The sequence below is a fragment of the Triturus cristatus genome, chromosome 1_1 (assembly GCF_964204655.1).
Source record: "Triturus cristatus chromosome 1_1, aTriCri1.1, whole genome shotgun sequence".
NCBI lineage: Eukaryota > Metazoa > Chordata > Amphibia > Caudata > Salamandridae > Triturus > Triturus cristatus.
Window position 1 is genome coordinate 910,983,380 of NC_140579.1, and position 26,819 is coordinate 911,010,198.

General features: G+C 41.2%; 1 protein-coding gene across 6 annotated transcripts in view; it reads right to left on the minus strand.

The window, feature by feature from the left end:
• Window positions 1-11,855: 11,855 nt before the first annotated feature.
• Window positions 11,856-26,819, minus strand: part of LOC146871272 (uncharacterized) — a 777,218-nt gene continuing 762,254 nt past the window's right edge. For all 6 annotated transcript variants that reach the window (XM_085650739.1, XM_085650741.1, XM_085650754.1 and 3 more), the window contains one exon: window positions 11,856-12,572. In XM_085650739.1, coding sequence (XP_085506865.1) covers window positions 12,390-12,572 — 183 coding nt within the window. In that variant the 3' untranslated portion in view covers window positions 11,856-12,389. The remainder of the gene's footprint in view (window positions 12,573-26,819) is intronic.

The window sequence follows — 26,819 nt, forward strand, 5'->3', positions numbered from 1 at the left end:
GATGTTTATCTCTAGGCTTTACAGTATAAACAACAGTAGTTTATGTGACTGTGAATTCAAACAACTATGGATTCTGGGATGATATTGATAATAGTTTTAAAACTTTTTGATTTGGGCTAGAACCCTTCTATTGGGCTGCTCCCCTTCCCCTCAGCCAAGCACGTGCACATGCAAAGAGGCAGACAATACATTTCAAACTTTTAAAATGCAATTAAGTCTATGTAAAGAACATACTACTGTGTAACAAAAAAGACGTGGGGAGGGACCCGGGTGGCAGGAGAATGAGACAACTGTGCACACTTAGTAGCGAAGCATAGAGCAAAGAATGGGGTGGGCGGGGCTTCAAATGCAAACAGCTTTGCACGCAGAGGCCTTCCTTTCATCTCTCGGAAGACTGACAGCGGCTGATGATCCCCGACTGAGCAGCGATGTCACCACTTACCATTGATCTCCACCCCTCACCATGACCCCTGACCCCCCTCTTTCGAACCCCTCTGTTTGACCGTCTGGCCCATGGCGCTCTTCGGACGGATTGCATGAAGGAAAGTAAATATGAATAAACATGCATTTATTGTAAAACAAATTAACGTGTCTGTGGATAGTCAGGAGACAACGAATGGGCAAAGAAGGCCCCAGTGAAGGGAGGCAAAGGAGAGGACAAACACGTGCAAGATTGCACTGTCGACTTTGGAGCTAATAGTCTCGGCGTTGGCTCAACAGCCTGTGATTCTGAGCAAATCACTTAATCTCTCCGGGCCTACCAACAAGCATTTACAATGCAATGGTCTCGGCATTGTTAAAGTTCGATCTATTGGCATTGCTCATGACATTATTTTTGTTTATGTTTTTGTTTTTAAAACATTTAAAGAAACTGCATTGTTATTTACAATGTCAATAGCTTAATCTCTCTCAAATGCGAGACCTATTGCTTTTTTATAACTGCAAAATCTATTGCATTTGAACTAGTGCGAGTTATCGGTATTGTAAATGGTACCTTTGTCTCAGAGAGTGGGTGTATAAAGCAAACTACTGCTTATCTGGAAAGCAAAGTCTGCCATGAATGTGCATGTGGATGCAACAGTTACTCTTGCAATTCTTTAAAATATACAAACTGGGCTTTGACTTCAGCCAGAAAAATATTTCACACTCACCTGACTTGGAAGTTTGACATATCAGTCCAGGTGGAGTGGTTGCACTGCAACACCCGAGGGGCTGTTTTAGAACTCAAATGTACTCTGCATCAGTCACACAAAATTATTTTTCGCTAGATGAGCTGTATACAGAAAGTAATGTTTTTTTTTTTTTCCTTCCAATGCAGCAGACTGTTTTGACCAGGAGTCAAAAAAGCAACAAAAGACCTATTGGCACTGCCAATGCTCATTGAGATAAAAGGAGTGCTTTCTACTTAAGTGGATTAAATAAGATTCTCTTATTGGGGAGCAGATCGCATACTCTGCCTTCATTGTTTTGACTCAACCACATAGGCAGGCCCACACACAAACCCTGAGAGTAAAGGGATTTGGAGGTCGTTGGATCACCCACCAGTTCGCTCTCGGTCCACAGTGGCGAAGTACTAATTACCAGCCAGCTTGTTCAAGATGTCTACGCTTTTCCAGGTGGACGGACGTCAATTTATAGGCAATTACAGCATCCATCTTCCCATGTTTAGGCTACTCAACACCATCTACGCAAACATTCGCAAAAATCATAACCCGAAGAAACTATCTACAAGTAAGCCACATTATTCAGGAAATAAGATCTGGAAGCCAGATGCCTCAGAAAAGCCTTCAATCATAATTCGTGTGAGTGCGAAAATCCCTCCACCCCGCCAAAGACTGCTTATTAGGTGGGCCAACTCACTGTCTCTTTCGGCTTACAGCCAATAAAGCTCATGTATTTAATTCCAACATTGATCTATTGCAGATCACGCGCCGGATCACCTTGTGGTAATTACACAACCCATGTGAGACTATTGGAACATGGCATGATGAATAGACCCAGTCACGCAGGGTAGTTGGGAAGGTAACACGATAGACGCATTTCAATTTTTTAAAAAAGTACGTAAAAAACACAAAGAAGATTTTCATGATATGTTATGGTGCCTAACAGGACTACTACACTGCCATGCTAAAGATGTAGGGATCCCTTTCAGTCAAGCATTAATGTGAGGCATTTAGGGGCCAGGCATCAGACAGAGTACCAGGGATAAGACTGGCATGCATGGCATTTCATATGTATTCCAATATGCTTTTAGAGCTCGCACCACAGCATTTCGGGGTGTTCGAAAAACCGGAGAGTGCGGAGGCCCCGCCCAATGCCTGCGACAACCTTGCTGTGGCTGGGAATAAACGCGCCAGCCTCCAAATCTGCTACGGTACTTCCCCATAGTTAAGTCCGGGCACTAAACGGTATCAGTGGGTCCCAATATGAGCACCCTGTGCTGCCACCACTCTTGCTTCAAGCCCCGCCCTTTAGGGACGACGCCATACCTTTGTTGTTCATGTTGACCCGTACGCTCCCACACTTTGTGTACTGTGATTCGCTTTCCTGATGCTTTTTAGCTTCCTAAAATCCTCGGTATCTTTCTCTCACTTGTTTCCGCTCCTTCGCTGCCTTTGTCTCTCTTCCGGTTTTGTGATTAACTTCCTTGTTGTGAAGCTGCCGTTATATATACCGTCTAGCCCCTTCGGGATGACGCCATACCTTTGATATTCATGTTGACCCGTATGCTTCCACACTTCGGGAATAAACGCGCCCGCCTCCAAATCTGCTACGGTACTTCTCCATAGTTAAGTCCAGGCACTAAACGGTATCAGTGGGTCCCAACATGAGCACCCTGTGCTGCCCCTACTCCGTTACTTCAAGCCCCGCCCCTTTGGGACGACGCCATACCTTTGTTGTTCATGTTGACCCGTACGCTCCCACACTTCGTGTACTGTGCTTCGCTTTCCAGATGCTTTTTAGCTTCCTGAAACCCTCGGTATCTTTCTATCACTTGTTTCCACTCCTTCGCTGCCTTTGTCTCTCTTCCGGTTTTGTGATTAACTTCCTTGTTGTGAAGCTGCCATTATATATACCGTCTAGGTCACCACCGTGACGACTTGTTCGGAAATCGCTCTGTACATCCCAGCAAGAGACACGAATAAACACGAGAACGTCCCTGTAAAAAAAAAAATAATAATAAATCACGCCCATCTGTGTAAAAGGGACAGGGCTTAAAAAAGAGAAAGAAGCGAAAAAACACACCCCCGAATCCGAAAAAGACGGGGTTTGAATTGACAGACAAAGCTCTTCTCCAATGGCTGACCAGCATTTAAGAGGCCAGCCAATGGAGAAGAGGGGCGGGTTCAAGCCCCACTACTGGAAAACATGAAATCTCGCAAGCGCAGCCTTCGCTAGCCAAGACCTAAAAATGAATGTGTCCTGTAACCAACTGGTGCTCGTGTAAAGCGCTCCAAAACCTTCGGGTCGAATTCCAGCTATATAAATCTGCAAAGAAGAAAAAAACATTGATTTTCAGTGCTAGAGGAGCTTCTGCCCCTAGGGTGCGTAGACACACATCACCCGGCCGCCGCGGTGCTGGGGCTAGTAATAAGACGCTCTTGAGGCGAGCGCACACACTTTAGGATACTGTGCGGTTAATGGTAGAAAAGCTCCAGAGGCGTGAGCACACACTGTAGGATAGTATGGTGTTAATCGGTAGAGAAGATCTGGAAGTGTGCACACACACTGTAAGAAGCTAAATTTAATGGGGTGCGGTTATAGCGACCCATCCAGTATTGTGGCTAATGGTCAGGGAATCCGGTTTGTTGCAGAACGAAAAGCGCGTGTTCCCTTGAACGCAGTGCGGGAGCTGGAGACGGCTCGAGAGCGTGTCAGACTCAGAGCACTGCAGCAGCACTGGAGATGTTAAGAGCTAGGGCAGGGACTGGTTGGTGAACGTCAACATCCCGTCCTGCAGCCTGTCTACAATACCCATGCTCCCATATATAACTTGTAAACTAGTAAATATCTCCAATTATTGGCAGCCCTGTCCCAGAAGCAACTATTCAATTAACAAGCTGGTGGCGTTGTGTAAAAAACATAGTGCATCCCAGCTACTGAAGGCGAGCGTGTGACGCCGCAAGTGAGAGATCCAATCCTGGTGGGCGGGGCTAAAAGGAGACAAGGCGGCAACAAGGAGGGACTAAGAAGCCTTCTTTTCAATGGTGAGCCTGCGTTTTGCATGCAGGATGACGCCAGCGAATGAGAAAGATGGGCGGGGCGAACAACTCCGCCTTCGAGTGCTTTGGAATCTGTATTGATTCCAAGAAGCTCTCGTATGACGAGAGCAGCGCATGCTCGCTGCTTTAGCCAGCCGAGACCTAAAAAGAGGTGTTTATCAGTTCGACACCACAAATGCAACAATTCATGCTTAAACCTCAGTACTACAACTAAAGTCTGACATTATCAAAAATGGGGGAACTTGCCCACTGTTGGACTTGGCCCTTTTTGCAGGGTAATCCCTAAACTTTTTGCCTTCCTCCTGTATTTTTTCTGACCTGGTGTTGGCTGTTTTATGACTCTGGGCACCTTACCACTGCTGATCAGTGCTAAGGTGCATATGCTCTCCCTATGGTAAAATTTATTATGTGAATTGACTTCCATGTTTGGCTTATTTGGTTTACTATCAGTCCCTAGTAGAGTGCACCAGGGGTGCCAAGGGCTTGTATATCCAAATGCTGCTAGTGGGCTTGCAGCACTGGTTATGCCACCCATAGAAGGAGCCTGGTAAAATGTGTCTAAGGTCTGCCATTGCAGAACCTGCATGCAGTCTGGTACTGTCATGCTGACTGGGCAAGTGTCCCCACTTGCCAGTCCCTAAACCTTCCCTTACCTTCATATTAGTCACCCCTATGGTAGGCCCTAGGGCAGGGTACATTGTAAGGATAAGGTAGGACATGCCCTGAGGTGTGTGGCATGTCCTAATAGTGAATTACAGCCATTTTCGTTTCTCACTATTGAAGGCTACCTGCTCTCCATAGGCCAGAATGGGCTGCTGGAATTACTACACACTGTAATCCCAGTGGACTCCGAGAGCATGGTAGAAAGTCAAGTTTAGTATGCCTGAACTCAGAATAATAAAATACTTCTTTTAGTAAAGCTTATTTTAATATCCTGGCCATTTCAGTCCGCCTCTGCTGTGTGTGTGAGTGTTCTGCCTAGTAACAGTAAAGGAGCAGGTCTGGGGAATTCCAGGAGACAGGCTGGCTGCCAGGTGGTGGGTAGAGAGATTACACCAGGATGGGTGGGAGGAGTACACCTTTGACTCTGAATAGACCTGTGCTCTGCCACCACAATGCCAGCTCCGCTCCCTGTGGAGCGGCTGATGTCTCTGCCCTGCTGCTGAAAGGAAAGAGCAGAGTCTCCACAACAAAGTGCTCCAAAACTGGACTGAGCCAGGCCCAGGCCCCCTGGCGACAAAGAACAAAAGAATTGTGCTATAAAAGAAGGAGCCCTGCTCCTAAGAAATCAGATCCTGATTGAACCACGAAGGAACTCTGCCTGACCAGAAGGACCTGGAAGAAGCTGAAGGAGGAGTAACTTTCCCTGACCTGGGGGATTGGCCTGCAGTTGGTGCCTTGCTGAGAAAGGAGAGGAAAAGACTGAACAAGACTTTGCACTTTGTTTTTCAACTATCTCCAAGGGCTTGGAAGAAGAGCTTGCTCCCTGAACTGAGTCCCAGGACCATTGGACTCATCTGCCTTCTAAAATTGAGTTGCCTGGACGATCTGTACTTGTTTCCCGCTGGATATCGGCCCCAGTACGCCTCGTACACCATCCGCCGCGAAGCCGTGTCTTTGCTGCCCGGCACCGTGTGTCTACGCTGATCCAAAAGCGTTTGTACGCACCGTATCCCTCCCGGCCGCATCGCACCTAACCTTCCCCGCCGATTCGAGACGTACATCACTGGCTGCCGAACCCTGTACGCCGGACCCAAGTTCCATCAGCCCGCAGGTACGGTCCGTACGCTGCTAACGTACTGCACCGTGCCGTGCTCAGAGCTGAGAAGCCGCAGTACGCTGATCCTCCCCGTACGCTGTACGGCACCGAGAAGTGTCGCCGCATATCCGCACCGAAGGAACGGCTCGAACGCCACGGACTCTTCAAGCTGATCCGGGCCATCCGCACGTATCCCTGAAGGTCCCGTACCAACGCCGCGTACCGACGCCGCGACACGACCAGACCGAATACGCTGCCGAACTACGACCCGGACCCATCAACTTGTCCCGCACTGTCCGTCGCGGACCCCACGAACTTAAGGTACTTTGTTCTGTTCGCCCCGCAGCGTGCGCGTCACGGACCCCGGAGTCTGCACCGATTGTTTGACTCGTACTTTCTTTGTTTTTGATACGGACGAGTCCCACACCCAGGTACGAACCGTAAAAAGCCTAAAAAGAAGCAGAATTGAGTAAAAGAAGCCTATTTTTGCATTTTAAGCCTTTCTACAAGAACATTGAACTTTGAAATAATACTGTGGTCATTTCTAAACGTTATTCTGGTCTTGTGCTAAGCCTTATATAAAGAAACCTATTTTTGATACAACCTTGACTGGTGTCCATTTGTGGTGTGTCATTGTATTACTGTATGTGTTCACAAATGCTTAACCTATGACGCCCTGAGAATAGTCTTGACTGCTTGCGCCACACTACCTAAAGGGTGAGCAGGGGTTATTTGAAAGGGTGATCCCCTTATCCTGACTTGGAATTGAGAGTCCCTGCTTGTCACAAGTGTATACCTGTGCCAACTAGAGACCCCCATTTCTAACACCCACCAATCATAAAAAAGGGGGTAAAGGAGGTTGCTAAAGTTAATATAGACAGACTAAGTCTGTTCGCCGCATCAACTTGGGCCTCAAAAAGGCGATCACCATCAAACCAAAAATTGAGCAAGACGGGCTGGACAGCCTCTGAAAACCCAGATGCCCTAAGCCATGCATACCGATGCAGCGCCACAGCCGACACCATAGCTCGGCCAATGCAGTCCGTAGAGTCCATTCCACAGCCAATTAGCAGCCTGGCGGCCATCCACCATCAACTGATGTAACACTCCTCTGTTAGCCTCGGGGAACAAGGGTAAAAATTGGCCTAACGAATGCCACAATGTGTGGAGAAAACGCCTAAGGACACAAATAGTGTTCGTGGAGCTTAACACTGCGCTGGCGGAGGAAAAAACACATTTTCCCCTAATGTCCTGCCTCCTGGACTCCTTCTCAAGAGGGTAACTGGGGATGTCCTCCATTCCCGGGGATGCCATGATAGTATTGACCACAAAGCTGTGGTGGGTCAGTTGCCTAGTGTTAGGTCTCACCGGAGAAGGTCCCATGGCCCGGAGTGAACACTGACACACGGAAGAGTCTGGACTACGACTCCAGTCATGCGGAGCGTTCAGGAAATGATGCGCACGCATGTTTACGTTCCTTCACGGCCATCCTGATAAATCGGTTCAGGGTCATTAGACGGGCCGATTATTTTTAGGATTCTGGCAGACTGTGTGGGAACGGGACCCGGTCCAGGAAGGGTGCATATTGCACCATACACTGTCTCTGGAGCCAGCGGCTCGTTTTTCTGGAGATTTACACGGCACGGATGCGGTTTTACATATTGTAACATTTGGCATTTGCTCATTCTTTTCCGTTGGCGAGTTTCTTCTAAAACTCATGAGGAGATGAATTAAGAGCTGCCAGATTCCTGCTTGTGCTTTTCTCCAATTTCCTGATGTGAGGCTTCCTCAGTGGGAGCTCGTGTAGGTTATTCCCTTAGGTTCGGGAGACTTTACGGACCGGGATTTCGATTCATGAACACCAGCGTTTCCAGCTGGTAGTAAGGTTTCTGGGAGTGCGGTAACTTCCTTTATACCTGGGTAACTGGCGTGAACCCTTCTATCATAATTTCCATGCCTTGAGTATACGCTGAACATTGTCCTCTTATTCTTTTAGTGCTACACAATAGAAGGAATGCCCACCAGTATTTGGATGTTTGTTATCTACATGTTTGAGATACTAATATTGGAATAGCACATTTATTTTGTGTATTGCTCATCTGTTTGTGCATACAACAGGGGCATGGTGTCAGAACCTAGGAAGGACATTTGTCACTTCTGTGATTCTTGGCAGCACAGATATTAGTGTATGTAAGAAGCCTCAAACTAAAATCGAATAGAACCTCATGGTATTAACAGATCCTATATTGAATGGTATATTTTCCCCTTCTTATAGTGGTACATACCAACACGACATTGAAGGCAAACAAAAAAAGTATGATCATCTGGCCTACTAAATAAAGGAAGTGCCTGTCATTTATTTTACAGGTATTGCAATATTGCTATACATGTGTGGGGGGAGTAGAGCGAGGGTACAGAGTAGTTAGTAATTGTGTTCTCTCTTTTAAAGATATCCCTCCCTGCTGACCCCTACCTTTCCTCCCCCCACTTAATCACTTCAATAGTCTGTGCTGATTTAGCAATCAGACTCGAAGCTATTGAGGGGTGGCCATACTAGCATCACTCCAATCCAGAGGACACGGCACCACAGGACACCTGGCAAGACAAACGGAGTCCCCAGTGGCAGGGTGATAAGTGTGGGCAATAGTAGGGTCTACCGGTACCCCTGAGTTAGGTCTTGCCCATGTCCCTGAGGAGAATGTTAGTTAGTGCCTGGAAAAAGGGAAGCAACGGTTCACCTCTCGACTGACCAGGATGAAGGACCTCCATCAGAGGAATCGTAGCCTTCTCCACAGTGAGCAGAGTGAGACGCAAGACATCAGCCACTCTCTTCAAAAGCTCTGGCGAGGTACCAAGGTAGAACGGGTTTCCGAGGCAAGGCCAGGGGGGGGACAAAAGGGTGGAAGCAGGTGATAAATCCAGCCCGCTTGCCTCACCCAACTCAGCAACCCAGCTATCTACAAGCCCTGGTTGTTCCAAAGGAATCATCCCCACACAACCTTCTCCTAACTGGTCCTGTGGGGCATCCACAGAAACGACCGGCGCTAACGGCTCCGAAAACGGCATCGAACAACGTTGAGGCAAGATCGTGTTGACATCCACCTGGGAAAAAGGAGAGACCTAGACCGGTGTCAATGTAAACACCAGCGACTCGAGGTGTTTACCGTCGCCGCTGGTATAGGCACTGGGGGGGGGGGGTGAAATCAGTCGCCACCGCAGGTGGGGGACCAACAGGTGCGTGCACAGGCGTTTTCCAATCTGAAACTAGAACCAATAGTTCACTTAAGCCGCTTGCGACCTCCTTAGGGCCCGCAGGAGCCCAAAATCCAGATGAAGTGCCTCCTGCATCTGACTCCAGGTCGCCCGGGCTCCAGGAAAAACTGGGAGGTGCTGGTGTGATGCCGGAACGGGAGTACCAGCACTAGATCGTGAGACTTTTCCGTGATCCTAATCACGAGTCGGATAGGTCATAGAACACCGGGGCTTTGACCTCTTGCAACACCACTTACCATGAGACGTCATTGGAGACTGGGACCGCTGTCATTGACCACAGGGTGAAGTTCGGCGCATCCGGGAATGACCTCTGGACTGGGAAGAAGACAGACGTCATGAGGAGTTGGAAGTCTGAGACAACCACGCCGTCAGAATCTTCATGTGCCGCTCACGTAGCGCCTTCAACCATTGAAAGGCATCGCCGTCGTCTGTGTTGTGGTGCTCGCCTAAGCAACACATACAAATATGTGTGGATCCGTACCAGACATTTGGCGAGCACACAACCCACAAAACTTAAATCCAGAGGGCATAAGGCACACTGTTTCCTCGCAAAAATATTGTCACAGTAGGCCGAAAAATGGTCCGGGATATACGCTTCTCCAGATCCAGGTTACAGCACAGAAAAGAAGAAACGGATGTCAGCGCGCAGGAGGGGACAAATATGGCTCCACCGACGTCACATCCGGAGACGACGTCACTGCAGAGCCATACAACGCCATCCCCTGGCGCGCAGAGGTACTGCTGAAAAATTTCTGGATCCAGACTGGCGCCTGGGGAGCATTCAAAGTTAAGGAATCTACAGCTAGATGTCTCTATCAGATATTAAATTCACACAAAATCCGGAAACTTTCAACTGTAGTAGATCAGCTGTCAACTGATACTGCTGGTGGATTTTTTGTCAAAGATACAGAAATGGTTGCTATCCGATCTATGGTTTTACAAAAAAGTGTGCAGGGAAATAACCTTTCAGCTGAGAGGTTATCTGACTCCTACTGTGGCATTGGTGCTGCAGATCAGACTTGAACAGATCTAACTGAAGACTAATCTGAACTGATCAGCTATTCCTTGGTTTGTATGACTGATAACTGAACCTCAAATTTGTCCTGTTTCTCTCCACAGGGGATTTTCCAGCTGTTTAATTAAGTTCTGTTTAGTGCAGTGTGACTACTTACATCGATAATCCTGTTATTAAATCTGAGATGTTTTTTCCCTTGGACTTGTCCATGCAATATGAGGCTTTAGAGTAATGTTTTTCATGAGTTAACTTTATCAGTTTTGTCTCCTTCTTTTAGACATATTTCTTGTCTCAAGGTGTGTGCATCTGTGGCTGAGAAAGTATTTAGTTATGGTCTGAGGTAGTTATGGTCTGAGGTAACAATTATTTATTCTAGGTCCTCATAAATAATTGCTCATGTTTCTAGTATCTCAGTCCCTGTCAGCTCAACAAAAAGATCCATTGGAGCACCATGGTATTCTAGAAATCAGAGAAATGATTGAGACTAAGGTGAGACTTAGGGTGAGGATATTGGAATGGGCCTAGTGAAATCTAGTTTTTTTATAGGGTAAAGCTTTATAAGGTGAGCTTCCCGCTGCATCAGGACAAACATCAATGTTGATTTATCACAAACGATCTGTAGGCCCAGACTGTGAAGGACCTCTGCTGTCATTTGCAGAACCCAAAGTGCTTTGTGGCTATAAGAAGTCTTCATATAAATGAGAATAAACAAAAGTCCCGAAGCAGCTCGAAAAAGTTGTCACTGCTATCACGCACTGAAAGAATTGCCTGGGTGCGAACATCTGGCCAGACACCTTGATTTGAAAGTGCTGATTCACCACGCAGAAGTGAAAATTGTTAGGTGTTGTTCTTTCTATTAACAGGACATAAACAATGCATCCTGCAGATCTATGAAAAACACTCAATTCCGATGTTTTTCGAGTTGAAGGTAATCTGATGGAGTACCAGGATCTCGTTTTTTTCTGTTTTGTTGGCTGTTTTGAGAAGCAGGATTGGATCAGAGTCGTTTTTGAAGCCTTGACCCAATCTAGAAGGCAAATGGAATAGATGACTGTTTGTCTGCTGCTTTGGAACATTCTTTATTGCACTTTTTGAAAGGAGTGTTAGAACCTTCTCCGCATGGGTGGAATGTTGGATGTATAACTTTGGAACTCAACTCTGTAACAGTTCTGTACAATATCAAGCACCCATTCGTCTCCTGTCATACTCTGCCAAGTCACTGTCCCATTAAACTCGACATCCAGGCTCCAAAGTCTCAAACCTGCCAAGCATCATACCCCATGTTTGATTAGCTCCTTGATCTCCCAACAGACTTAGCTCACCCTCAAGATCAACCGAAAGGGCTATTCTTGATTATTTTCTACACGTAAGGCGCACACAGTCATGATTTTCTCTTTACATCAGTATAATATTTCAGTTCAGACTTTTTATGATCTCATTTCAACTGTCACAGGATCAAAAATTACAAAAATCAAATATTTTGGCTTTGGCAATGCTTGTTCATCATGAATCCTCCACACATTAAAGGCATCTCTTTTGCTACAAGCAATGTACTAAGCAAACACATGTGCATTTAGCAGCTGTCTTTTTTTAAAACAAAACCAGCTTTATTTCAATAGCAAAATAAAACCTACACAAAACATTGTGATATTGTGCCCTTAGGGCAGGAGAGGTTAGCGGTTAGTGTTTTCTCCTCAACATGGAGGCCACCACTCCTTCAAATCCAAATGGTCAATAAGGGATATTAGGGGAGTTCCCTACCAAACAAATGACCCTCACAAGGGTGGCTAGCTGGGGCAGTCAGTCACATCCATAGTACCAGTGCTCTAGCCAGTTGGCTTTTCTTCAGCATAAGGCTGCTCTGAAGGCACCCTATTTCTGTATGGATTGTTGAGACTTTTAGGAAAGAATGACTAGGTGCTCTTTGCGGTGTACCCTCCTTGTATCTTGCCAAACAATCTACTTCTAGAGATTTTTAGGGCCAACTGTTTCTCACCCACTGCTGTTTGTTGGTGTAGACCCTCCTTCTCAGTGCTGAAGAGTAGCAGGCCTGATCATTTTTTGCACTGTCCCACAGTGCACCCTAGCCCTAGGGCTCATATATTTATCTGAATGTTCTTTAGCGACTGATGATACCAATATCATAGCGCTCAATGAAGTTCTGGAGTTCCTGCACGCACTGCTTGCTAAGTTCACGCAGGGTCTTTCTCAAAGCAGATACCACCGTCTGCTCAATTGAAGGCTCTCGCTCCAATAACATCGCTGCCACCAAGAAAAAAGTCCGGCAGTTCTGCTCGTATTCCTGAGAAAAAGAAAGATAATTATAGGTTTAGATAATCATTGAACAACCAATTATACATATAAATATTCATCAGGCAGCCTATTGCAGATCTACATTATCACCATGAAACTTATCATAATGCTACAATATTACCAGGTAGTCAGTGCAATATTACCAGGTTGTCAATCACTGAGCTACAAAATAAATCAACAGTCAATTGCAAATCTTAGTAGTTGTTACAGTCTACATAATCACCATGCAGCCAATCAAACCATCTAATAATCACAAGCCTGCTAATTTCACATCTAAATTATTACCACACATCCAATTACAAACATTGTCAGAAAACCAATTGTGTAGCTAAATAGCAAGGGCAGTGAGTCACAGAGATACTCGAGCTTTAGGGAGCCAATCACGTGTTTAAATGATCTAAAAGCTGTCACCAAGATCTCGTAAATCATACCCAACAATGACTCAGCTGCTGATCATGCATCCTCAAAATCAAATCACAATATAGTCAATTACACATTTCCACAATTCTGTGTCAGGATACGGAAGCGAGATTTATGTAATTCACTGCCTTCATTTATTGCTAATCACTACCGTAAAAAAGAACAGACTGATTACATATCCAATGAGTCTTTAAAACAGTATTTCTGTAATCAACATATTTCTTATTGTAAGACAGTCTTCAAGAAAAGCACTTCCTCCTTCTGCGCTGCTCAGTAGCCCGATAAGTACTTTCATGAGAACTGCTTTATATGGGTAGTTAGTGAGGATTGTAATGGTATGTTATTGTGAGTAACCCTTGTCCAAATTTTGTGACACCTTTTTGCGCCCTCTTGTTCAGAAGATGCCAGCATATCTTAAAGATACCCGTGAGGTACTCAACCTCAAAGATTTGGATTTCGATCCAAATAGTGACCTTATGATCGGGCTCGACAGAGTCACTTTATACAAATATTTCCCAACAAGAAACCTTGAGGGTGATTGAAAATATTCTCTTTGCTGAAGAATGGGAACATCAGACCCCTCGTGCCTTTTTTCTTTGCCTCTTGGAACTAGCATTGACCAAGAACTTCTTCAAATTTGAAGACCAGTTTTATCTACAAATCCATGGAACCTCCATGGGTAGTTCTTGTGCCCCTAGTCTAGCCTGCCTATATGTCTCGAAGTTTGAAGAGGAAACCATTTTTTCACCAGCAAACCCTTATTATGACCAGATTAGGGTTCGGCGCCGGTATATAGATGATGTTTTCATCATCTGGAGAGGGAGCAGAAGATCGGCAGAGACTTTTCTTGGCTGGCTCAATCAAAGAAATACCTTTTTGTTTTTCACTAGTACGGTGACAAACGAATCACTTCCTTTTTTGGATTTAAATGTAAGAGCAGAGAATGGAGTTTTAGTCAGTATTGTTTATCATAAACCGACTGACAGGAATAACCTTTTATCCTTTCAGTGTTTCCACCCTCGCTCTCTTAGCGAAAATCTTCCCTATGGACAGGTCCTACGACTTCGTAGGAACTGTTCCACAATTTTGGATTACAAAAAGGAGGAGGAAAATCTGAGTGATAAACTCAGAAACAGAGACTACCCAGAACATGTCATCAAAAAGGCCCAGAAACGAGCAAGAAACTGTAATAGGGAGGCCTTATTGGAAACAAATGAGAAAGAAACAATTGAGAGGAGCATTTGTGTAACAACTTTCAACACGGCATCGAACCATCTAAAAAAGATAATACAAAAGAATTGGCGAATTCTCAATTCCAATGGGTTAGATCAACCTATCCCTCTATTTTTGTTCAAGAAAAGCGCGAGTATCAAAGATAGGATTGTGAACACACGTCCTAGGACTTTGATTAACCCCGCAAATGAACAGAATCATGGTCACTTCTTACCACCTGTGATGGGACATTATGCGTGTGGTTATTGCAGGGCGTGTCCCCTTTCTTTGAATGGGAAAAATGTAGAGATCGGGACCAGTCGCCCCTGGGAACAGAAAAAACACACAACATGTAATACAGAGAATGTCATCTATCGCATAAGATGTCCGTGTAATATGCTGTATGTTGGGATGATGACTCGCCGAGTTAAAACCCGCATAGTAGAACACATGAGTACAATACAGTGTGGTAAAACGAACACCAAGCTTACTGTCCATTTTCATGAGAAAAGACAGTGAACAAGAATTGAGGTGCACAGTACTAGACAAACCTTTCATCCCACCAAACACTGTAGATATCACTAGTTTCCTTTTGATACGAAAACAACGCTAGGTGGATAGGTTGAAGAGTAGCACAAAGGGTCTTGATGATTGTATACCCAACTATATGGGTTGAGAAACAAATGAAAAATAACATGGAAAAAGTATATTTTTGGCATGAACTGATATATATGTACGGCGAGTATGAATGCACCACAGGTTGTAGTATAAAAAGAAAAAACTCTGAACGGTGATTATGAATACACTACCGTTTGAGCTAAAAGTAATTAATTTTGTATTTTTGGTTCGTACGTTTGGACTCACTGTATGACCTATTGGATCCGACGTATGACCACACTAAGGTTAAGATATATGCCATGAGGATGTGTGTTACAACTGGTGTTCTGCTCGCACCCTCCTTGCCCCTCTCTTTTTTTATACATGTTTTGATGGATGAAATAGAAGAGATTTGCATCTCTAAGATGGCCGTTGTCTCCGACTGTTGGTTGAGAGTGAGTCCTTTTTCAATGTTAGTTTGGGATTGCAAGTTCGTGGCGTGATGATGCAGACGCGTCCAACGATGGGCGGGTTTAACATCCGACTGCTAATCGAGATCCCATTTAAAAGTTGACAATGGCGTTTGAGTGTTAGCGACGGTGGACCGGCGTGAGGAATCGGACATGTGTGGTTCTTTGGAGTAGTAGGTGAACTGCTGCGGGGGGTTTGATCGTCAATTGTACTGTTCGGCAACTAACTGAGAATACCGAATCATGACGAAAAACCAGCGACTAACTGTTTCTGAATCGGGACCGGCTGGATTTTGAGACTGAGATCACATTTGGCTCAGGCATCTATGTAGTGTAGATAGAAAGTTGAGTTGCAAGATGGTGGGGACGACTTCACTGGGTGTGACACGACATGAGCATAATTATGTCCACAGGGCTCGTGGGCAGACACGTGGAAGTAACATTGGCGAATCTATTGTTTTTGTCCTTATGAAATAGGAACTGTTTAGTAATGGGGTCTAGTTATAGCCAGAACCAACAAGTTACTTACCTTCGGTAATGCTTTTTCTGGTGGATACAGTATCTGCCTGTGGATTCCTCACCTTGTGAATATCCCCTACGCCAGCAACATTCAGAAACTTTTGTAGCTCTCCACGCAGACGAGGATGACGTCACAGAAGCACTACTCCGCTAGCAGCTACGCTGACGTCACTGGATCCATAAGAGGACCTCGTCGGCGCGATGGCGTCAGTTCCGCCCTTTTTTCCGTGCCTTTGAGGCACACAGACGGACTGACAGCAATATATATATATATGTAAATATATTATATATATATATATATATATAAATTCAGTGAAAAAACCATAGGTTTCACACACGTTATAGTTAGCTGGACATTTCACTCGTAAAAAACCAATGAAATTTCCCCGTTATAGTTAGTTAAGCTAACTATAACTCGCGCGCCCGCAATGCACTGCTGATGACGTCACATATTACATCACTCATGACATGGTCAGTGACATCACTGATGACATCTCAAATGACATCACTGATGACATCATCCAGTGAATGTGTGTTTTTCTGAAAATTAAATATGTTTTATATATCTCAAGGTCGATGGAAGAATAAATGAGTATATAAGTGTCTAAATGGATGATTTGTTTTTGAAAAATTGATTGTATTACTGACTGATTAAGTGTATCTTATTGAATACATGGCTAAGTGAGTAATGTTTAAATGTGTAAATACCTGTATCAGTCTCTCACTTTGTGTATAAGTGGCTGCATGGGTTGGTGAGCAGCAACATGAGTGTCTATATAGGTTATTAGTTGGTTTTTTGAGTATCAGTATGAGTGTCTGTATGGTTCAGTGGGGGGTATTACGTAGTGCATAAGTGCATGAATGAGTGACTCACTGTTTGTATGTGTTGAAGACAGCATATGTGCAGGACTGTATGGGTGGAAGAGTGTGTGTATGGGTGTGTTAGTGAGTGAATGGCTGTCTCAATAGTGTCTTTATGAGTAACTACATATGTTTTAAACTAGTATATGTGACTATTGGTGTATATAAGTGAGTGTATGTGAGAGTGAGAGATTGAAAGAGTTCCTGTATGAATAAGTATGTGTTTCTATAAGTGATTGTTTAAAAGACTAAGTATGTGTAAGTTTCTGTAGAAGTAAGTGTGGTGGTGTGTGTATAACTGTATATGCAAATAAATGTATGTTTGATTCTTTATTAGCATGAGTAACTATGTGTGTGAGTAACTCTATGGATGAGAGGCATTGTGTTACAGGATGTATAGGTGTATGAGTACATATGATGTGTGAGTACACGAATGAGTGACTGTACAGGACTGTTGGTGAATAAGTGGATGTGTATGTGGATCTTAGAATTACTGAATAGGTTGTTGTAACTGGCATTGGTATGTCCATTGTTTTGAAAATTTCAGTCTCTATTTTTGAATGTGTGTATCAAAGGTTATATTAGGGTGAGAGGAGGTCTGCCACTCTATCACATGGATGATGTCATCAGTGATGTCATTTGAGATGTCATCAGTGATGTCATGAGTGATGTCACTGACCATGTCATGAGTGATGTAATATGTGACGTCATCAGCAGTGCATTGCGGGCGCGCGAGTTATAGTTAGCTTAACTAACTATAACGGGGAAATTTCATTGGTTTTTTACGAGTGAAATGTCCAGCTAACTATAACGTGTGTGAAACCTATGGTTTTTTCACTGAATTTGCAAGGTTTTTTAAATGCTAATTCCTAACTATAACATGTGTGAAACCTATGGTTTTTTCAGTGAATTTGCAAGGTTTTTTAAATGCTAATTTCTAACTATAACGTGTGTGAAACCCATGGTTTTTTCAGTGAATTTGTATGGTTTTTTAAATGCTAATTCTTAGCTATAACATATGTGATTCCCATATTTTTTTTATTGATTTTTTATGATTTTTTTATTATAAATTCTTATATTAAATGTGTTTTTTTTTTTTAAAAAAAAAACAAGTTTTTTTTAACTTTTTATTCTCTTAAAACACTGTTTTTTTTCGAAAAAATCTGCAATATTTCAAGTTTTCTTTTTTTTTTTACCAAACAGGTAAGATATATTAGTATAACTTTGAAAATATTTTTTTTTTTTTTTTTTAGTGCGCGTACGGTAAGCGTACGGTTTACGCAATGTCCGTAATTTATCTACTCTGTTTGCGTATAGTTACGCAATTTGCGTAGCCGCGCGTACTGCGCGTGGGGCGCGTAGGCGTGTACGCTACACGCGCACGTTACGCGGAAGTGTTGGGGAGTGACTGTTATGCGCATGCGCGCGAGCGCGTGTCTTTTTTACGCGCATGCGTACTTTTGCCGTAAGCGCACCGTAAGCGTAACGTACGCGCACGGTGGGTCATGTGATCATGAAACACAACTTTTGATTGGTTGAAACTACTTTCAGTTCTAGAACTCTCCTACACCACACCCATTCCCCTCATTTCTGCTTGTGATCCCTTAGGAGAAGGAGCTGGGTGTTCTTTGTGATACGATGGCAGAACAGCAGAGCTCTTCTGAGAGTGAGGCTAGCAGCACTACCTTGAGGCAGAGAAGGAGGAAACAAAAGACCTCTTTCATATGGGAGTATTTTACTTTTCCAGAGGACAAGAAAAAGGTAAATGCACCCTTAGTGACTTGTAAGCTGTGTGGCCGTGTACTTTCAAGAGGGAATCCCAACAAGAAGTATTCCTTCGGGAATCACACCATGTTGAGACACCTTAAAGATGTACACAGAAGGACACATGCTCGACATACTGAAGGTAACCCTTCAGTAAGTCAACCAAGCACATCCACAGCAGCTCAGCCTGGTCCATCATCTGCAGGGCCGAGTCCATCTTCGGCAGGTCAGGTGAGCCCTTCATCTGTGGTGGGAGCATCTCCTTTTTCTACTCCTCTGGAAACAAACCATCGGTTTGTGAGGGTTGAAATACGGTGCGCCACTTGTCATGATCTAATTTGTCATAGGGAGACCAGTGTTTCCCTAGTGAACAATAAAATAGATCAGCACATTTGTCGTACCGACTAATATTCCCATTCTTTCTTTCCTCTGTCCCTGCATGAAAACAACGGCTCTTGTAAGAGCCAACCTTACCTTTCAACTATTTTTTATATATGTTTTTAAAACTTTTTTTTGATTTTTTTTTTACCGTACGCGTACGGTACGCGTAATTATTTTTTTTTAAAAAACACTAAAAATCAATTATCACATTACAAGGTCCTTGAGAGACTACAATGAAAAACTGAAAATGTGATTGTGGAGAAGTGGAAAAAAGGGACCATGAAATTTTTGACTTACCATACCCACTCAAAAAAATATTTATTAATTTAAATTTAATTTTAATTGCTTTAAAAATGGTTCTAGTTTTCGAAAATTTTCTATCTCAATCTGAAAAAAAAGAAAAAAGTATTAATATTTAATAAAACATTTTATAATACAGTACACATATTTACATTTTTTTCAAAAAAAATTTTTGCCTTTTTTTGCTGTTTTCAGAATATATTGCATTTCACTATAAATTGTGAAAGCAATTGCATTCATCATTTAACAGCGGGCAAAAAAAAAATTAACAATCTCAAAGATTGTTTTAAAAAAGCCCACAATCTCTTTTTGCATAAACATAACTTTATAGAAATGCATAATATTCTTAACAAATATCATCTAATATCAATACTTATTTCTTTAAAATACCGTCTGACATTTTTGTTTCAGAAGTATAATCACAAAAATATATCTCAAATAACTCCACAATACATCTGGTTCCATTTCCTTTAGGCCAAATAGTAATTTTAAAATTCTTTTTTGATTAAATTTCCAATGGTAATCCAATAAAAATCTAAAGTTTAAATTGTACAGATCTCACCGATTGTAACATTTTGGTTTCCGAAAGATTAATTAATAATTAAATAAGTCCACAATAGAATTGTTTATCTTTCCGCATGGCCAAATAGTAATTTTAAAAATCTTTTTTGAATAAATTTCCAATGGCAATCCAATAACATTCCAAAATTTAAATTGTGCAGATGTTACCGATTTTGTCTAAATTTTTGGTTTTCCAAAGTTTCATTAAAAATTGAAAAAGTCCACATTACAATTGGTTACCTTTCCATTAGGCCAAATGATAATTTGTAAAATCATTTTTTTGGAAAATTCCAATGGTAATCCAATAAAATGGTAAAATTGTTTTGTACAGATGTTGCCAAATCTCTCTAAAATTTAGGTTTCAGGAAGATTAGATAGGAATTTGCTAAATCAAAAGGCAAACGTTGCTTAAAAATCAATTGGGAATCATTACACAGTGTCCAGCCTTTTTCACATTTAAGATAAACTGTGTAATGTCCAGAAGTTACAGTAGGTCCTTCATGGAAAATTATTGCAACTGTTACAAAAGTTTTTCCTGAAATTGATAATTGCTGTCCTGTAAACTTCTTTATTAAAGTATCTAATTTTGAACCATCAGCTTTACAGCGTTGCATCATTAAAATTACATATTGTCCGTATTCCTTTAAAATTAACGTTGAAAACATATCAGATTGACACTCACTGCATTCCATGCTATGATTAGCATCTTTAACTAATTTAGCAAAAGTGACTGTTTTACTTTCTGGCAATGTTAAATAAATAAACCTTTCAGAATCAACATTAGAGCCACATATATTGTTCCCATTTATAAGAGAGACCAAATACATTTTCAATGGGAACCCCTTCTTCTTCCAGTACCTGAAGAAAATACATCAAGAATTCCTGTGCGTCTTGCTGTACATTTTGAGAAAACTGTGTTCGTCCTGAACATACATCTAAAAGTTTTCTAATTTCAGTAGCACTTTCGATTTGAGTTTTATCATTACTCAGCTTTTGAAAAAGGAGACTCAACTCAGAACAGAATCTTTTTCCCTGATTTACTATTATCTGCTCTTGCACACTTTCCAGATAAAATGCAACATTCAGCACTACATTAGCGTAGCAGTTGACACCAGAGCCATTTTCAAAATGACATCCTACAACCTGTTCTTCATTTTCCTTTTTCTTTTTGCTTGCAATTACATCACTCCTCTTTTTTTTCCTCCTCTCTACATCTTCATTACAGATATTCTCATTTCTCCTTTTACGAGAAACTACACGTTTCTCCACCACAGGATACTGACCTAAATGAGGAGCATAGCTTCTTCTTAATCTATTATACTCCTTTACACAATTTGTATCAGCACTAACTTTTGAGTCATCAAAGTCTATCATGAATAAACCTGATAATGTTTTCACTCGTGACAAAGCAACATATGCCATACCTTCTTTGAACACAGTTGAACCAATGTTCACAAATGCACAATCTACAGTCAATCCTTGAGACTTGTGAATAGTTACAGCATATGCTAGAGAAAACGGAAACTGCTTCCTACGTACATATAAGTTTTTCACAAGCATGAAACGAACTGAACAACGACAAATGTCTTTAACTTCTTCTATCTGATCAAATTTTATTTTTAAACATTCAATTCCATCTTTTTTCTGATAATTAATAAAACCCACAACTCTTCCCATAGCTCCATTAACTAAACCTTTTTCAACATCCAAATTTCTCCTTAAAAATACTCTACAGTTCATGCAAACATATAGATTTTTTTCTAATCCAGCTGTTTTGGAAATGTTCTTCTCTAGTGAATCCAATTTATTTTTCAGTGTGCCTGTTAATGTGATAGTAATTCTTCCATCCTCAATTTTGTCCACTGCTTCCAATTTCCTGATATCTTCCTTTTCCAATTTCAAAAGCTCCTCATTGAATATTGAGCATTCACGTAGAGTTGGCATTAAGCAGATGACACTTTTCTTTTCTGCAATGTTCTTGTATATCTTCTCTGCAACTATTTCTTCCTTTGGAAATAAATTATGTAGCAACCGACTCTGTAAGGCTTTTGTGCCTGCTTCAGTGAGTAGTCCAATCCTGATATCTTTCAGAATACTTCCATATTCTTCATCGTTTGCTTGCCTCATATTAGTAGTAAGTTCCTTGTACTCAAAGAAGGACCAAATATTTGCATTACCAATGCTTCCCAATGACTTCTTTGTGTCTTCATGTGTCACAGTATTAAACACTGGTTGTCCTTTAACTGGAGTAAGCTGTAGAAGATCCCCAAAAACTATGATATGTTTTCCACCAAATAACACGTCATAGTCTGTCCTTAGAATTTGCTGCATTCTTAAATGCACAAAGGCAAGCATTAAGTTTGATACCATGCTCACCTCATCAATAATGAGAACTTGCATCTTCTTCAATACTCTTGAAACTTCCAAGCATGCTTCTCCAGTTAGCTTGTTGTATTGTATTTTGTTCTCATGCTCCACTGGTAACATTAGCAAACGATGTAAGGTGATTCCTTTTATGTTATAGGCTGCTAACCCAGTTGGAGCAGTAACCACACAAGACAAAGTAGAATCCGTTTTTTGCTGTAGGTAGCTTCTGATGACTTTTATTAAGAAACTTTTTCCAGTTCCAGCTTGTCCACTTACATACATCCTGATTGGATGAAATGATGTGCATGAGCACTCTTTTTTTTCATGTTGAAATCCGTGATCAATTTTGCTTCTGATCTCTTCATAAATTTGTTGCTGCTCTTCATTCAGTTGTCTTTCCAAATTTTGTAAGTCTATAAATTCTTCTTGAGCTTGAATCATAGCCGTTTCCACTTCATTCATGGCTATTGATGCTTCATTTTCAACGATTGGTTGTCCTAGGGGATCTTGACTGAGTGTTCCTGAACTTTGGCTGTCCTGAGAACTGTCTCTAGCTACTTCTGCTGCAATTGTAGTTTCCTGTTCTATTTCTTCATTTAACATTTGCAGATAAGTTGAGAATGTACTGCATTGTATGCTGTCTTTGCAAGCATTAAAAGAATCTTCATAGCTTTGAAATTCTCCCAGTAGTTCATCCTCTGTACGCCATGGTTTAAACAGCTGTAAAAGAGCCAAGTAGTAAAATTCCTTTTTGTCAGTAGTGTCGCAACTCAACTTCCTGTGATTTATCAAACTTCCTTTTGTTTGCTTCACCAAACATCCTTCCTCACCAATGACTTTATATTTTCCATTGTTGATGTCTTCTGCGGCTTTCCATGAATAAATGTAGTTCTGCAGCACTTCATAGAGACACATGTTCTCCAGATGATGACTTCTCTTGGGATAATATGTGTCCAACATGTTTGATTTCAAAATATCTGTACTTTCTGGGTCATTCTCGGCCAAATATTCAATTTCTCCAACAGATTTCAGTACCCGATTTCTCATTGCTGCAAGGCCTAAACTTGCCCAAATTATTCTTCTTGACTTCGAGTAGAGACTTGCAGAAGATAACCTATCTGAACATTCATAGGATCCAATTTCTCGATGCGATAACATCTTCAAACTGAAACTGTACAGCTTCTTACTGACAGTCTTCTCGTGAGAAATCTCTTCCCACATTTCTTTCAATTCAGTTTTTTCTGATTTAGTAATGTAAGACGTTACATATCGAGCAACAGCAATGGAATTGTCAGCTACATACTGTATATCCATGTTAGCATTCCACATGGATAAAATGACTGGGTTGTAGTCATTTATATTTTTTGATTCTTCTTTTCTTTTAAGGTTGTAGGTATTCTTAGGTGATTTTCTTGTGATAGTATGTCTCACAGATGACATAAAACTGTTTACTCTTCCATTTGAAAGAACAGGTCTAGGAAATCCAAATCGACATTCAGTGTAGTATTTATCTTTGCTCTTGTATTTCCGTCGACAGTATTTTCCACACCGATGACTTTGGAAACGTAAAACTTGCTCCTTTAACTTTTTCTCTTCTGTGCTTTTTGGTATAGCACATGTTGCATATTCTTCAATGTAAGATAACACTGCTTCATCAGCATCTGTTCCAAACTTTGGGGCATCCTTGATCCACAACAGCATATGAATATGAGGAGCACCTCTTGCCTGGTACTCTTTTCTCCAAAAGAAATCCACTACTTCTCCTAGAGGTGGATTTTTTTTATTGCAGATGAAGGACATCATAGCCTCAAATCTATGATTGAAATATCTGCAAACATTAACCGGATCCAATGAGCACAGTTCTCCTGCTGTCTTGTATTCGATGTTTTTAATGTTTGAATTTGCCTCTCGTTGAAAATCCAGTAAATCATCCCAAGCGTACTCAGCACAGCTTAGGGTAAGGAACCATGTTGGTGTTCCTAAATTCCGTAACATGCATTTTAATTCACCATGGCGTCGGTACCAATATTCATTTGTCCCACGCTGACAAGCCATCAGATTGATCAGTTGTGTTTCCAAATGATCATCTCGGTGCTGCACTTTCTCCATAAAATCCTTAGCAGACACATTTTGTAAATGTACTCCACTTTTTAAAATGTGATTTACTGCATAAGACAGTGCAGACAAGTCGCTTTCAAATAAAAGATGGAACAAATAAGGAATACTTTGTCGAAATCTGGGATCTTCAGCATATAGTCTTGTAGTCCGATACTCAGAAGCTGGAATCTGTTCTGGACGTTCATCGTATCGTCCTCCTTTTCCTTTAGGAAACAGCTGGGGAAAACATCGAGCTTCCAAGCTCTCCTCCCATACACTCACGGGAGTTCCTTTTGCTTTCTTCATCGGAAACAGATCAATATTGTCTCCCATAACTTCTTTTGAATGAAGAGGATGTATGCTAAAATGTTCATAAATTTCTTCTTCCTTTGACTTGTCCACTTTTTCAATTTGTCCAGTTGGTGTTTCTGTGTCTTCTTGTAAATCTTCTTCTTCTTCTATATAAATTGATTCATACCATTTGTTATTCCATTTCAAATACAAATTTGCTCTTTGTACTTTCCGCACATCTACCAGCTCCTGCCAAATCTTCTTATTCTTTGTAGGTACACCATTAACCAGAATAACTAATGGTTCAGTTTCCAAAGTATCTGCATCAATAGTTTCCATATTTTTTTTCAAATCCAAGGGCAAATACACCACTCTACCTTTAAAACTCTCAGTAAATCTGAAGGAGGTAATTTACCAGTTTTGGGCTCCATACGTACTATGGTCTGGAACGGATGAACACATTGAATAAGTATAGACTCATAAGTATTTAATTCAGAAAGTTCGGCAGGAATAACATCCAATTCTAAATTATTATGTACAGCTCTGGTCGGCATTCTATTTTCTTCTAATTTGTTGTAACAGTATTTACAAATACGCTGAACTTCACCCAATTCAAAACAATTTTCAAGAAATATATATGTGGCAAAATCCTTCCACTTATAATTATCTTCATTTTCACTTTTTCTATAGAGATCAACATACCTGGTTTGTTTTCTATAATGAGTTCTGCGGCAACAAATACAAGTACTATTTGGTCTTTCATTAGAGATTTTTTCAAATTTTGTTATGTGATCATTAAATGTCTTACTTACAAATGGTTCTACATTCTCTTCCACTTCTTCCTCATTTACTGTGTCCTTTTCTGCACTGTTTTGTTCAGGACCAAAGTAACAAAACTGAATTTCATCAACAACCTTCTCTACATCTGATACTGACCCACGGAACAGAGCCCTATTCAATTCATCTAACTTTAGTGCTGGACTTTTAGCAAAATACAACCGTCTCACAAACTTTCTCATTTCAGTATGATGAACAGCCAGCATCCTAAAATGATGGAAAACACTATTACACACTTTTCTAGATAGACAAGCCAGAGAATGACCCTGCAAACCAGTATTCTCTCTCACTCTGCATGGATCCAGACTTTGAAGCACCTTAATCTTCTGTTTTACACTTTTTTTTACTATATTCTCTTAGAAACTCACGAAATTTATCAATAGATTCCTGACGCACAGTGCAAATACTACTACAATTCCAAGTGTACACTGGGGTTTTAGGACGTCTCCCCATAGCCTCATCCGTCATCTCTTGGAACCATTATCTCCTTCTCCATTATGCAACCATTTTTCACTTCGTAAGCACGACCTCTGGTGTCAACTGCATGCAGCAAACTATTACTTTGAAAATAGCTCTCTTCATTAAAAAAAGGTTCACTACTTGAACTATGCATCCATTTTCCTAAAAACACTTTACAAAAGTTTGTTCTGTTCACTACTCTTTTCCTTTTGCTTTGTGATTTCAGTACATTAACCATTTTATCTAATGTACGCATCCTATTCAAAATTAAAATGAATAGTTTTCTTTTTAATTCTAATGCCTTTGCTGAAATGGCTTCAATTTCTTTTTTTCTCTTGTAAAATTTTGCCTTTTGCTTATATTTCTTCACATCCTTTATCAAATTGGACATAACTCTTCTCTGAAACATTTTTCTACGTATCTCTTTAAACGCTGTTTTTCTGTTTAAGTTAATCTTCATAGTTACAGAAGGTATATTTGCATTAACTAAATTCTCAATTTTTTCCTGTCCTTTTCTATTGAAAACATTCTTTCCAGTACAGACATTTTGTACATTTTTCCTTTTTTTGAATATGTTCTTTAAAAAATCTTTTGTCTGCTTACCAGAAGATTTTTTCTTTTTCCCAACATGAGCATCTCCAACTAACTTAGGTCCTCCAGTTGTCTTCAAATATAGGTTTTTTTTGTGGTCTTTCTTTAGTCTGGATTTTGTAGGCATCTTAAATTGTGTTCACTGCTCTTCAGCAATACCTGAAAAAAACTAAAAAAATATTCCTTTATTTTATTTAAATATATTACTACATTTTTTATGTTCTTTAGAAATCTTAAATACTATAAACCCCTTTCCTATAAATGAAAATCACAATAACACCTTCACAAATTAAATATCTAAAAATAATTCCTGTGTGCACACAAAGTCATGCTTTGAAATTAGACAGAAAACGAAATTTCTTTGCCAATTGCAAAGCATACTTTCTACTCTTTTTTTGGCATGTGATAAGTACTTTTACAGACTGACACATTTTGAATCCACTTTTCAGATTCTTAAAAAAGCACATGTCCAAACTGCTTTTTCAGACCAGCACCATGTGTAACCTGGG